Raw genomic sequence first — 11993 nt, 5'->3', positions numbered from 1 at the left:
TAGCCCTTAAAAGTAGACTTTGCAGGCTGGAGCAGGCTACCGTGCCCCCCCCCCCTTTTTTTTTTAAATAAAAAAGAAATTTATCTCAAGACAAGTCAGAAAGGCTTCCTCACAGTGACACTTTTGTGAGAAGCCACAATCCAAATGCTTTTACATATAATCCTATTTTCTGGTAGGTCCCTTTATAAGCATGTTCGAATGATCACTGTAGGAAACTCACATTCAGACTGCTCTCTGCAGAAGTAGACAATGATACCAGTGTGGCCCACAACACTTAGAGTTACTGCTACTCTTGCAGCAAGTCAGATGCTCTATTTCATATGTGGAGGTCCAAACACTGATTTTTAAGTTATAAGAACACGTTCTTTTCCTGTCACTTTTCTCACACTTACCACTTGCTTGTTTTGTTGCAGCAAAGGACAGGAGAGATCAGGCTGAGGACTTCCATAAACCGGAGTCAAAGCGAGTCGCGAAGGGACAGCACAGATGAACTTCACAACAGCAGGCTCAACCGCTGGAAAAGGGTTGGTGATTGTGGGGTTGTTTCCAACTGTTAAAGCAATAACCTGTACAATTATGACAACAGGCAAGTGAGGAAAGAGAAAAGGACTACTGAGTTCAGGCATGTTCTATTTCACAGATCTCAGTTACACTCTGATGTCAGAATGAACAGGCGAAAATACGATTCTTGGGGATTTACAGCACCATTAAGACTCAGGAAGATGTAAAAGGAGGTGCATATTTCAAGAACAGTTCTATACCAAAGTACTATTCTTGGGAACTTTTCCTAAGGATTCATGTTTATTACTATCAAACTTGATTCAAACAACAAATCTTTTGTAACTTAAAAAGCTAACGGGCAGGCGTTTTTCTTGCAGAGTGAGAAGAGAACAGCCCAAAGACAATATTTATAGTCACTTCAGTGTGTTTAAAAACATCTTGTGTTTTATTTTACATTCCTTTTTTAGCCCTCAACACCACAAAGTGGATGTAAACACAGAGAAGGCTATCCCAGCAGGCTGAGGTAGCTCTGGTTACCTGCCTTATCCACCCAATGCACTGATGCTAGCCAGAGCCATGCAGATGCGATCTGTTCTGGACAGCACAGGACAGACAGCCAATGCATGCACAGTCATAGACAACAACAACAACAACAACGTTTTTCCTCCCTGAATTTGCTCTTACAGAAATAGCTACACTTTGTACAGTATCCACTGAGGAAATCAGTTAAACAGTTTGGCAGCCACACCAAAATGCTTAGGCCTTGCAGAATTACAGGAAAAAAACATTAAATCAAAGCTAAATGCTTTATAGACTGGCCGGGGTGAGTATAGCAGGATAAATCACTTCTGCATGTTAGAGAAAACAAGACCAGGTGGAAAATGACTACAGCCACTATCACAAAGACTGCCCAAATGCCAGAGCAATAAATTCATATGGCTGTCATTTGTTTGAATAAACAGAATTACACTGGAAAGTAACTTGGTTAAGAGGAGCAGGTCAGACAGAAGTTTACTGCAGTAACCTTCTGCCATGATCCTATTTATGCAAACTGAAGCTGCACTTACTAGGATCTGTTTAACGCATTCTACAACATAAGGTTTCTGTGACTTGGCTTTATACTGCAATAAACCCATCGTAAACCACTTTATAACATAATGTTATGAAATGCTCACTCTAAAACCTGTACCAGCATCACAATGGCTAAACAATATACTTACCCAAGTTCTTTACTGGCTTATCACAAAAACTATTTCTTACATATAAGGTATATGGTATCATAAATCTGTCTGAAGCCTGTTCTCAGTTGCCTTAGCTCAGTGTTTGACAGAGGGCAAGACAAATACCTTCTGGCACTTACTTGCTCTCCCAGGCTTTTGCAAGACACTCTAACCCAATGCTGGATGTTATTTCGAGATGTAGGAGGTCCAAGTAGAGACAGACCAATACTTTCTGCATCCTCAGCGGTGACGTTCCTGAAGAACTTTGAAGGTTCTTGTACCCATGGTCTAGGTCCTCCTTCAAATAACATATCTTTAGAGGAACCCAAAGTCACTAAAGCAACAGATGGAGGATCAATAGTCTGTAATGAATGAATTAATTACAAATTAATGAATCTATTTACACACAGTTTGGTTGTACCTTGCAAAAGAAACTTCCTTCTTAATGGAAGAGCTATCTTTGTTACTTTGATTTGGCCATGGTTTTCCCCACACAGTGGTTTGTAAGCATGGTTATTTAAGAACAGAGTTGTACCAAAATATTTAGCATCATCTACAAGACTTCTGTCCAGTTGGATTATATTCAATGGAACCCATGGATGCAAAGAAAAATTTTAACTACATTCTAGTCACTCTCTTTCATGAAGAATTACAGCAAGAGAAAGACCCTTAATATACTCTTCTGAGCACATTCAGAGAGATACTATTCTACCACATTTTTTAAATAGACAGTACTTGAATAAAATGTCAAATTTTACTTTCACTTGACAGTGCTCTCTCCAGCACAGTTCTGTGCATGTAATTATTCTCCTACACAAGTTTTACTTCAAACCTCTACGACGAATTCTACATTGATGTGCATCACTGGGACAGCCTGTGCTGTTTATCATCACAGAAATTAACCTGACATTTTAATACACAATAACCATTTGTAGCTTGTGTTCCACATCATCATATTACTTAGGTGTTCAGTAAGAAAGAAATAGCAGCGAACATAAAGGCTGGCTCAATTCTTTCCATAGGTGCATTCTGGTAGGAAGAGAGAGAAGGCAAGGGTTGGCATAAATGTTCCTCTTTCCTCCCATTTACTCCCTGATTATGTTTGTAATATAAAGGTAAAAACCCATTGGAAAACTATGAGATTTTGTCTCAAGTGTCTGCCTGCCCTTTGACTCCTGTTTATCTTTCTCCCACTTTTTATGTTGTAGTTATTATTTTTTTAAAATAGGTATCTGACAGAAAAATGCTGCCTTCCATTTCTGGGCATCATAAATATTTCATTCTACAGAAAGGAGAGAAAAGAATGTGGAAATCACTGTTCTACACTTCAAAGAAAAAGAAGCTCTTCACTGAGATATCTAAGCACAGATTTCTTTTTTTTTTTTATAAAGTGCACTTAATCTACCCTCCTTGTCACCATGTATTGGCTCTGTTAAGTACCCTAGAATCATTTAACTTTATATATGAAAAGCAGTGTTACAACACCTCAAGTGGCTTTGCTAATAAATGTGAATGATACCACACATATGAAAAATTCCTAATTAAAGGGACTATGCCTCTCTCACGTTGCTGCCAATAATAGAAAGTTTGCACACTCTACTTAGGGTGTCTCAGCATCTTCACATAATTATACTCAGCTGTTTAAGATATTTGACAGAAAAGCATATTTGAAAAGTGAAATCATCATTACAGTCACAAATTTGTATGATTTGCACAAACTTTTGTTCCAGATTTGGGGAGGGGAAAAAAGCTATGGTCAAATGTATTAGACTTCAGCTTTGCAGATTCAGTGCTAGGTCTCTGAAGATGAGGGTAACATAAGCATACTGTTCCATATCTCCATAGATTGACCTGTACTCAGGTTTGTTCTTCCTGTTTTCTTTAGTGAACTGTCCAACAGTGAAATATGTTTCTCCCATTTGTAGGGAAAAAGCATATATTTTCGCTGCCATATAGGCCAGCCAGCTTTGCCTTCTTGCAAAAATCAGTTTATATGCTATGAAATCAGAAATCATAAGCTAGGTCTACTTCCATTTGCCATTATGGATGCAGAATTGTGACTGCCCCCTTATTACCTTATTAAGCCAATTGGTGATCAGTTAAAATGGACAGTCAAGAAACAAACGATTTGAGTCTCACATAATTTTCCACCCATCTAGAGCCTGCTGAAAAGTAATTTACTAACTCAGGTGTGCTGCGCAAAACAAGATATACATCCTCACTTGGGTGAGGGTTGACTCCTATTACTGTCCTGCATATTTCTTCAGATGACAGCAATTGTGACTCTTTTGGCAAAAGTCTGAAAAACAGGCAAGGATATAAAATTCACTTTCCACTTCAGAAGTTGCCACAATCTGTTAGTTCGCTATCGCACTACTCACTCCTCTATAGTTGGCTTGCAGTGTCCATGTAGGCAAACTCTACTATATATGCGCTCCACAGAGAAAGGGTTAAAACACGATTCCCCAAAACAATCCATAATTTTTTTTCTGGGAATCAACCACCCACCTCCCTTTTTTTTTTTTTAAACATACTCATTACATAATATCAACTTGCTGTTTGTCATTTAAAGGCATTTTAAGTGATAGACTGCTTTAGGAACAGCAAAAACAGACTTACTTTTAATGGCAGATAGGCAGCAATGGTGATGCTAGCACTGAGATGGACACGACCATGGGTGTAACTAACAACAAGTGTTGTGTATCCTTGAGTTTCGGCTTTCACTCTGACTCCACTACAAAAATCAGCAGTTGGCTTAAGCCTTCCTGTCAGATAAATTAAAAATACATAAATACATACTTGGAGAGAAATGCCCAGGCATTTTAACGCAAGTTCAACACGGCTTTTCTCGACAAAAGCATTTCCACCAGAAGTAAGTAGAGATGTGTTCTCCAACCAAATGGGTAAACATGTTCACTACTGTCTTTCATCTCAAACCCAACACTTACTGAAGTATCCATGTCTCAAACTTCTTTATTTTCACACTGTCCTAAACAGGACATGAGCCTTTACTCTGGTACAAACTAATATAACTTCTATCTCTTATGGAATATTTTCATCTTGCTGTTCTAAAATGAAACTGGCTTGTAATTAAGCACAAATAAGTCACACTGCTTAGACAATCTTTCCTGCACAGAACAACTTGAACCGTAGGCAATACATCATTTCTCCAGCTGAAGGTAAGGTGTTTTCATGAAATTTCTCTGCTTACTTAGAGGACATTTTGGGGTTTGGGAGGAGTGTATTTTTTCTTTTTTTGAAACAAACAGTACAACAGCAGACTACATAGCGACATTTAAAATAGCTGCCTCTCAAGCAAACAGATGGTACAACGCAGACTGGTTTTACTGGCTCAATAGCACAGGAAAGAGCTTCCATACAAGAGACACTTGGAAAAAATTAATGGTACATCTGAATAACAACACTGAAATCAGTAGACACAGGAACAAGCACATTGCTCAGTGTTCACTTAGCCCAGCAACATTAATGGCAATCTTTAAAAATAACGTACATACTCCACACTCTTAATAAACCTGACAAGAGGCATTTCTTAAAGCAATGAGCTTAACAGTGACAGAGCTTTGGCAAAATTTAAGCAGCTGATTGTCTTAGTTCCTTGTGAGCAAACAATGAACAGTGTCTTTATAGAACTGAAAGTACTGCCGGACAATTCGGGCAATGCAGTTATTAATCTTAGTATTCTTGTAAGTCTTCCAATGCTACCTCAAAACACAATATACATGGATGCCTCTTATGAGAAAACCTATCAGCTTTGTTACAGAAGCATGCTAAAAATACTAAATCAGTAGAAAGACATATGGGAGACTACACATTATCCAATAAAATAATTGCCAAAATGCTTTCAGAGTCCCCCAAAACATCAAAAATACCAAAGGCAAGTTCTGCATAAAAAAGTAAATACATCCTCAAAATAAAAGTACTGATCCCCACCTCTGAAGTTAAGCACCATAAGTAAGGGAATACTGTACACAGCAATTGAAACTGATTTAAAGGAGATGTGTGACTTAGTAACATCTTAATTTAACTTTCAAAACAGGGAGGGGGTCAAATCACCTTGAAGTGGCCTGAACACACCACGCTTTTCTACTTCTACAACTAGATCAAAGTGTGAGCAGTCGCTCAGTGGGACTGTCTCGCCTGTTTCAACATTTGTTAGGCCATTAATCCTCAGGGGCAGCTCCAGTATTTGGCCAACACGTGCTTCAACTTGACATGGTGTGAACTCCATCCCACTAGGTTCAGTTACATACACCTGAGGAAAGGAGGAAAGAAACACAGGACAGATGTATGAACACAACCCCACAAAAAGGTACCAGAAAAAAAAAAAAAAAGAAAAATAGACTTCGATATGCTCTCCTTATTTTAATTAGCCCTCTCTTATACTTCTCCCAGCTGCTGACTTCCCTCTGATGGCTGGAAACAATTCTTCTCAGATTCAACATTGCTGTGTTTACCTGCTGCAGAAAGGTATCAGAAAGGGCCAGGAAAAGCCTGCTAGTATTTTAGTGCTCTTTTCCCATAACAGTCCAAGTTCACATTAACTTGGTGATCCTTTTACTGCTACTTCTATAATTGTCTCTTCTGCTTTGTTGATTTTTAAAGTGTGGAATAAGTTGCACGATATCTCCAGGAGGTACTGTCACCAACTGGGACAGATTTAGTATTCAACCTTGACTTTCACAGTGTAAATATTTGAGCTAGACCTGACATAGTTAGCAAGGGTCCCCAGCCTCCATCACTCACAGCAGCAGGTATGTAGAAGTTAAAGGAACTAATGACCCAAACATTTCCTCAATGGCTTTTTTTTTTTCTTTCTTTCTTGCATTTCTGTTGGCAAAACATTTTTAAAAGTGTCCAGAGCTCAACATTTCCCCACAGTAATATGTCAGAAACCTAAAATAAGTGAACAAATATCTACTGCCTAATCTAACAACCTTGTGCTTCAACAAGTACTCTTTATGTGAGAGATACTTTTGAAATCAAAAGGATTACTTTCAGAAATAAGACCTGCAGAAATAGATCTTCCAAGCTATTATAGCTGGTGTGTTGATGAACAAGCCTTAACTGTATTATTTGTTATTCTGATTTGCTACTTTTTCCATTAATGTTAAAGAATCCACCACAGACTGACTGCATATTTCATAACAATCGCTATGATCAAGGCTTTTCATTTGCAATATCTTAACTTCCTAACCATCTGCAAATGGCTTCAGGATAGAATCTTGAACCATATGGTACAGAGTTAAAACCGTAATCCTTGTAGAACATAGTTAACTATTCCTAAAATTTGCTCACTGAGGTCAGTAAATAGAACTCTTCAGAGTTATTCTACGAAGAATGCAATTCCTAACATAAGAACAAAGGCATTCAAAAATAACCTATTCAGATTGTGCAATACACTGCTCTGAAAGCTCACATGGAGAGAAGTATTTTTTCTGTCTTCAGGCTTTGACTTATGTTTGAGGATAAGAAGTTTTAACTGAAAAATCTTCATTCCTGTATCTCCTGCTGGTAACTGTCGCACTGCTAAAAAGCAGCATCCTGGGTTGTCCAGAGAATAATTTCAGAGCAAGTCTTTAAACTACATTCTGCACAAATTTTAATTTGTGTCATTATTTTAAGCATTTAAGTCATTATTTTAAGCATGACGTTTAGTACCTCTCAAATCCGTTTTGTAGAATTTACATAAATAATCTGAGCATAAACCCCAAGCTAATTTGCCCCTCAAAAAACCCAGCATTAGTAGATGCAGCTGTTCCAAGTAAAATTTGGTTAGAAATATCTTTCCCAAAACACACATACAAAAAAAAAAAAAAAAGGGAAAGATATCTGCTTACATAGCTCTCTCTTCATTATGGGACAGACTTGGCAGTCTTGACCAAACACATTTTTTGAACAGTTTTGTCAAAAGGGACTTTGGTGCAACAGGAGTGCAGTACAACAATTACAGCAGTGCTGCACATGGGGATACTTAAAAATTATGAGGTATTTTGTATAGCTAATGTATGTATATTTGATCCCATCAGCTTGTTTCCCACCAGTTGCTAAATTACAGGCATGTATCCTGGAAGGAAGGTGCACTGCCCCAGGGCTTGCAAGACATGCTTCCTAAATCAACTTCTATACTCCCTCAGAAACAAAGACCATCACCTTTATAAAGCCTTATCCAGATGGAGGTTGTTTGCCAGCCTCAATAGCATCCACTTGGCATAAACAAACCTATTTCATTTACGACCATGCAGTTAGACAAACACAGCCTCTGGATCCCAGATTAGTCACACATGCTCAGTACACTATCTCTTAGTTTTTTCTGAGGTCAGGAGCAAGTCTCCTCTTCTCTGTCAGGTTTCCTTTCCAATGCTTAGCTCTTTGCAAAAGGCACAGAGTTAAAGCATAGATTAAAATGCCTGAATTTGTGGAGGTAGCAGAGTAGTACTACTTCGCAGTAGTGAATATACGCCACAGTAGTACTTACTGTTAGTTTCTATTCTATCATGTTACAGGTCTGGCAGTTCTTAACAGCTTGACAGAGAGAGTAAGCACTGACACAGTCTCATTAAGGAAAATTACGAGTCCAAAGGACACAAGGAAATATTTCCAAATCAATAACATTCTAGAGAAAAATATTTAAGATTGTAGATTTACAGTGTTAACCAGAGCAGCTTCTTCACCTATCTCTGCACGCTCTTTCCTGTGGGGCCATTACATATACTGTTCCTGTATTTTCTTGACTCTGTACCTGACCAAAATCCTAAGAACAGGGTATGATTTGCACAGAGACCGCAAAATCCCTCTTGGGAACTATATTTTTCATTCCCATTTTCTCCTACTTTTCCTAAAAGATTATTTTTTCTTGGCCAGCTTTGGAATCTAGATTCATTATGTGGCACTGTATTCATTTCAGCCACTTCTCCAGGCAGGAATTTCCTTGCACATCTTTATGATATCTGTCATCCTTTTATATTGAGGGAAAACGCCCAACTCTTACCCTGCAGAATGCATTTTTAGTTTGGCTTGTCTGCTTAGATGGCTAGGCCATTACTATTTCCTTCTTGCACTCAAAACTTTCAACAAGGAAAAAGACTTGCCAAGGAAATCGGGAAGGGGCAAAAATGGGATTAAAGTTAAATGCAGTGGAGAGAGCTTGAATCCCCAGAAGCACAAACTCTGAAATGGATCACTTTGCCTGCCCTGTGGCAGGTTGAGAAACCTCTTGGGAACATTTTGGAAAGGGGAATGCCTATGGCATTCTCAGCTTCTTCACTGTTTCCAAAAGCCATATTCAAGAGTGACCAGGGAAAATTTTTACCTTCATTTCTCCATAATGCAATGGATTCTGAACATCAATTGCCTGAATAACACTGACGCCAGTATCACTTCCAGTTGTCATTACTCCTTTGACCGTCACTGTAGCAACTGCCTGGTTAGAATAGGACCAGCTGAAATTGCCACTTCCACCATGAGCCTAGAACACAGAGAGAAAATCTTTCAAATATTTTATAAAGTATATGGTTCTCACGTTTCTTAGCTGTCAAGCCTTTGAATATCTTGCATGAAAACCAGGGACACACTGAGCAACGATAGTGCTATTACTGAGGAAATACAAATAAAATAACACCTCAGAACTTTGAAATAAGCAAGGTGAAGTAAGAGATGAGATGATTACTACCCTGCATTCACTTTAATTTCAGCTTTCTTCATGCACGTCCTATGTGCTCACCAGTGCTGCTAACCCAAATCTCCCTCTCCCAGCTGTAGAAGTCTGATGCTCTCAGCTCCCAGTGATTGATAGTGCTTAGAGTCAGCAGAGCACTTCACAAATTGGCACACCGGAGGCCTGGCACGTGGGATTATCGTACTTCTAAAAACCCTCACTGTTTCTCTGTTGCTGACAGCCAAATTGCTGATTTTGGGTCTCAGAGCTGCTAACCTGACACTCTGTACCTACTAGCTTCTTTCAATGGGAATTGTTAAGGGATCTAAAGGGAAGAGAAAAGAAAGTGGGAGGCAGGGAGGGAATGAGGCAAGAGGGGAAAAAAAGAAAAAGAAAAAAAAAAAGTCACTCTCTTCTTGGCATTACTTCTTTATTTTTATGCTGAAAATCAGCACGTCTACCTGTAGCCATTCAACAAATGTGCTGCTCCAGCAACTGATCAATCATGGAATGAGCAATAGGCACATATGGAAACTGCCCACTCTTGCCACAAGCACTGCAAGGGCCTGCGAAATGTACAGGCTACACTCCCACAATGGCTTGTCAAGGAAGGAGTCAGTAACTGCCAAACTTATAAGCTCAGATTTATCATGCAGATTCCCATAAAAACCCGCAAACCAACAAAAAAGAAAAACCCACCCTTTTCCTAGAACTCCCAGCTCTTGAAGGGTTGTTTGATGATTAGAAGAGCTTAAGTGAGTGGAATTATTCTACAGAGGGTAAGAACTAGTTACCTGATATTACGGTCCACATCAATAGAGACAAATTATTATACCCACTATATAAGCACTATGGCAGCCAGGACAGGGTAATATCTGCTGCAGGTTCATATTTTATAAAGTGAAGGGCCAAAAAACATTTTGCCAACACAAGCAGAGTATTGTCCTCCTAGATGTGTAATATCAGTTATTGAAGAAACATAATCATTACAATGCTGTAAAATGTATAGGTTTTAAACATCATTATTGTGAGCTATAGGAAGTGTCTGTTGAGACAAATACTGTGCAGAAAGGTATCCTGAGAATAATGCATTTTAAAGCAAGTTAAAGAAAAAAATAAAAAAGACTTTCATACTCCAAAATAAATTTCAAAGTTCCATCAGAGTAAAACAAGGGTGAACGTCGGAGCAATTTTTTTATTTACATGTATTGTTTTAATTTCTTTAACTTTCTCAGCATTTGCTCTAACCCATTTCATAATTAAAGTAAAAATGAACAAGATGATAAATCTTGTCTAGGACAGTGTGGAAAACAAGCAGATCTAAATTATGCAGGAGCTTAGCTAATAACTTTTACTGGGGGGTGGGAAATCAAAGGGACAGTAATTTCCCTTTTTCCTTCCCATGAGCATGTGCACAACCTGATTACAGAAAGAGCACCGGACAAAGACAAACGGATAAATAGGTAACAGTGTGTGACAGAAGGAGATGCATGGGATGTGGCGAGAAACGTTTAAAGAATGTAAAATTCAGAATGTTTTGTAAAGATATTTTCAATTAAAACAGGGAAATGAGCAGAAAACATACAATAGAAATACCCAATTCTTAATAATTCTATGGAGTCACACCTCATTGCCATACAAACCAGATGTATTATGACATTTTTCTCTCTAGCAGTCAGTTTGCACTGAGGAGAGAAAGGGTAAACCAGCTTCTGTTTCGGTCTAATCATTATCCACAGCCTGTTAGCTGAACTCCACATACTGTAACCAGTGACGGTGATGCCCTCACTAGGAAAAAATAACCTCTGCATACTTAACTTCACAAAGATGGCACTTCACTTCTCTAATGCATGGAAGGAAGGAAACATCTTTTTTTTTTTCCCCTTCCTTTTTTACTTGCAACAGAAGCCATCTTGTTAGCACAAATATGAACAAAGCAAACAACAAAAAAAACAGACAGCTGACAAAGTAAAACTTAAAAGTCATTCTGATACCATCTGGAAGGACTTACTTCAGCTATAAACAGAATTTGGCTAGATCCAAAAATCCCTTTCAACTTATTTTCAGAAAAAGTGCATTCACCAATTTAAAATAGCCCGACTCAAAAACTATTGAGTAGGAGGCAAACACTAATCTACAGGCAGGAACAACAGTCAAGCTGTGTGCTATTGTAAACAATCACTAGTATTGGTGAATGGGCAGACTGGGAAAATGTTCTCAGTTTCAGTAAATGAAAACTAATTTAAATGTTGGGAGAAAAGAGGGCCGCAAAAATGATCAGGGGGATGGAACACCTCTCCTATGAAGAAACGCTGAAAGAATTGGGGCTGTTCAGCCTAGAGAAGAGAAGGCTTCGGGGAGACCTGATTGCAGCCTAGCAGTACTTAAAGGGGGCTTATAAAAAAAGATGGCGGCAAACCTTTTAGCAGGGCCTGTTAGAAAGATGGGGACAAACCTTTTAGCAGGGCCTGGTGCGACAGGACAAGGGGGAATGGCTTTAAACTAAAGGGGGGTAGATTTAGACTAGACATAAGGAAGACATTTTTCACGTGAGGGTGGTTGAAGCACTGGCACAGGTTGCCCAGAGAGGCGGGGGG

General features: G+C 38.8%; 1 protein-coding gene across 1 annotated transcript in view; it reads right to left on the bottom strand.

Moving 5' to 3' along the window:
- The window catches only part of NUP210 (nucleoporin 210), a 67706-nt gene that overhangs the window by 31338 nt on the left and 24375 nt on the right, over positions 1-11993 (bottom strand). The window contains exons 12-16 of the mRNA XM_009283287.1: positions 9052-9207; positions 5796-5994; positions 4341-4486; positions 1862-2083; positions 393-566 (exon numbers count right to left, since the gene is read on the bottom strand). Coding sequence (XP_009281562.1) covers positions 393-566; positions 1862-2083; positions 4341-4486; positions 5796-5994; positions 9052-9207 — 897 coding nt within the window. The remainder of the gene's footprint in view (positions 1-392; positions 567-1861; positions 2084-4340; positions 4487-5795; positions 5995-9051; positions 9208-11993) is intronic.

This window comes from Aptenodytes forsteri, unplaced genomic scaffold (genome assembly GCF_000699145.1).
Source record: "Aptenodytes forsteri isolate BGI_AS27 unplaced genomic scaffold, ASM69914v1 Scaffold870, whole genome shotgun sequence".
Taxonomy (NCBI): Eukaryota; Metazoa; Chordata; class Aves; order Sphenisciformes; family Spheniscidae; genus Aptenodytes; species Aptenodytes forsteri.
This window is presented reverse-complemented; position numbering and strand designations above follow the sequence as displayed.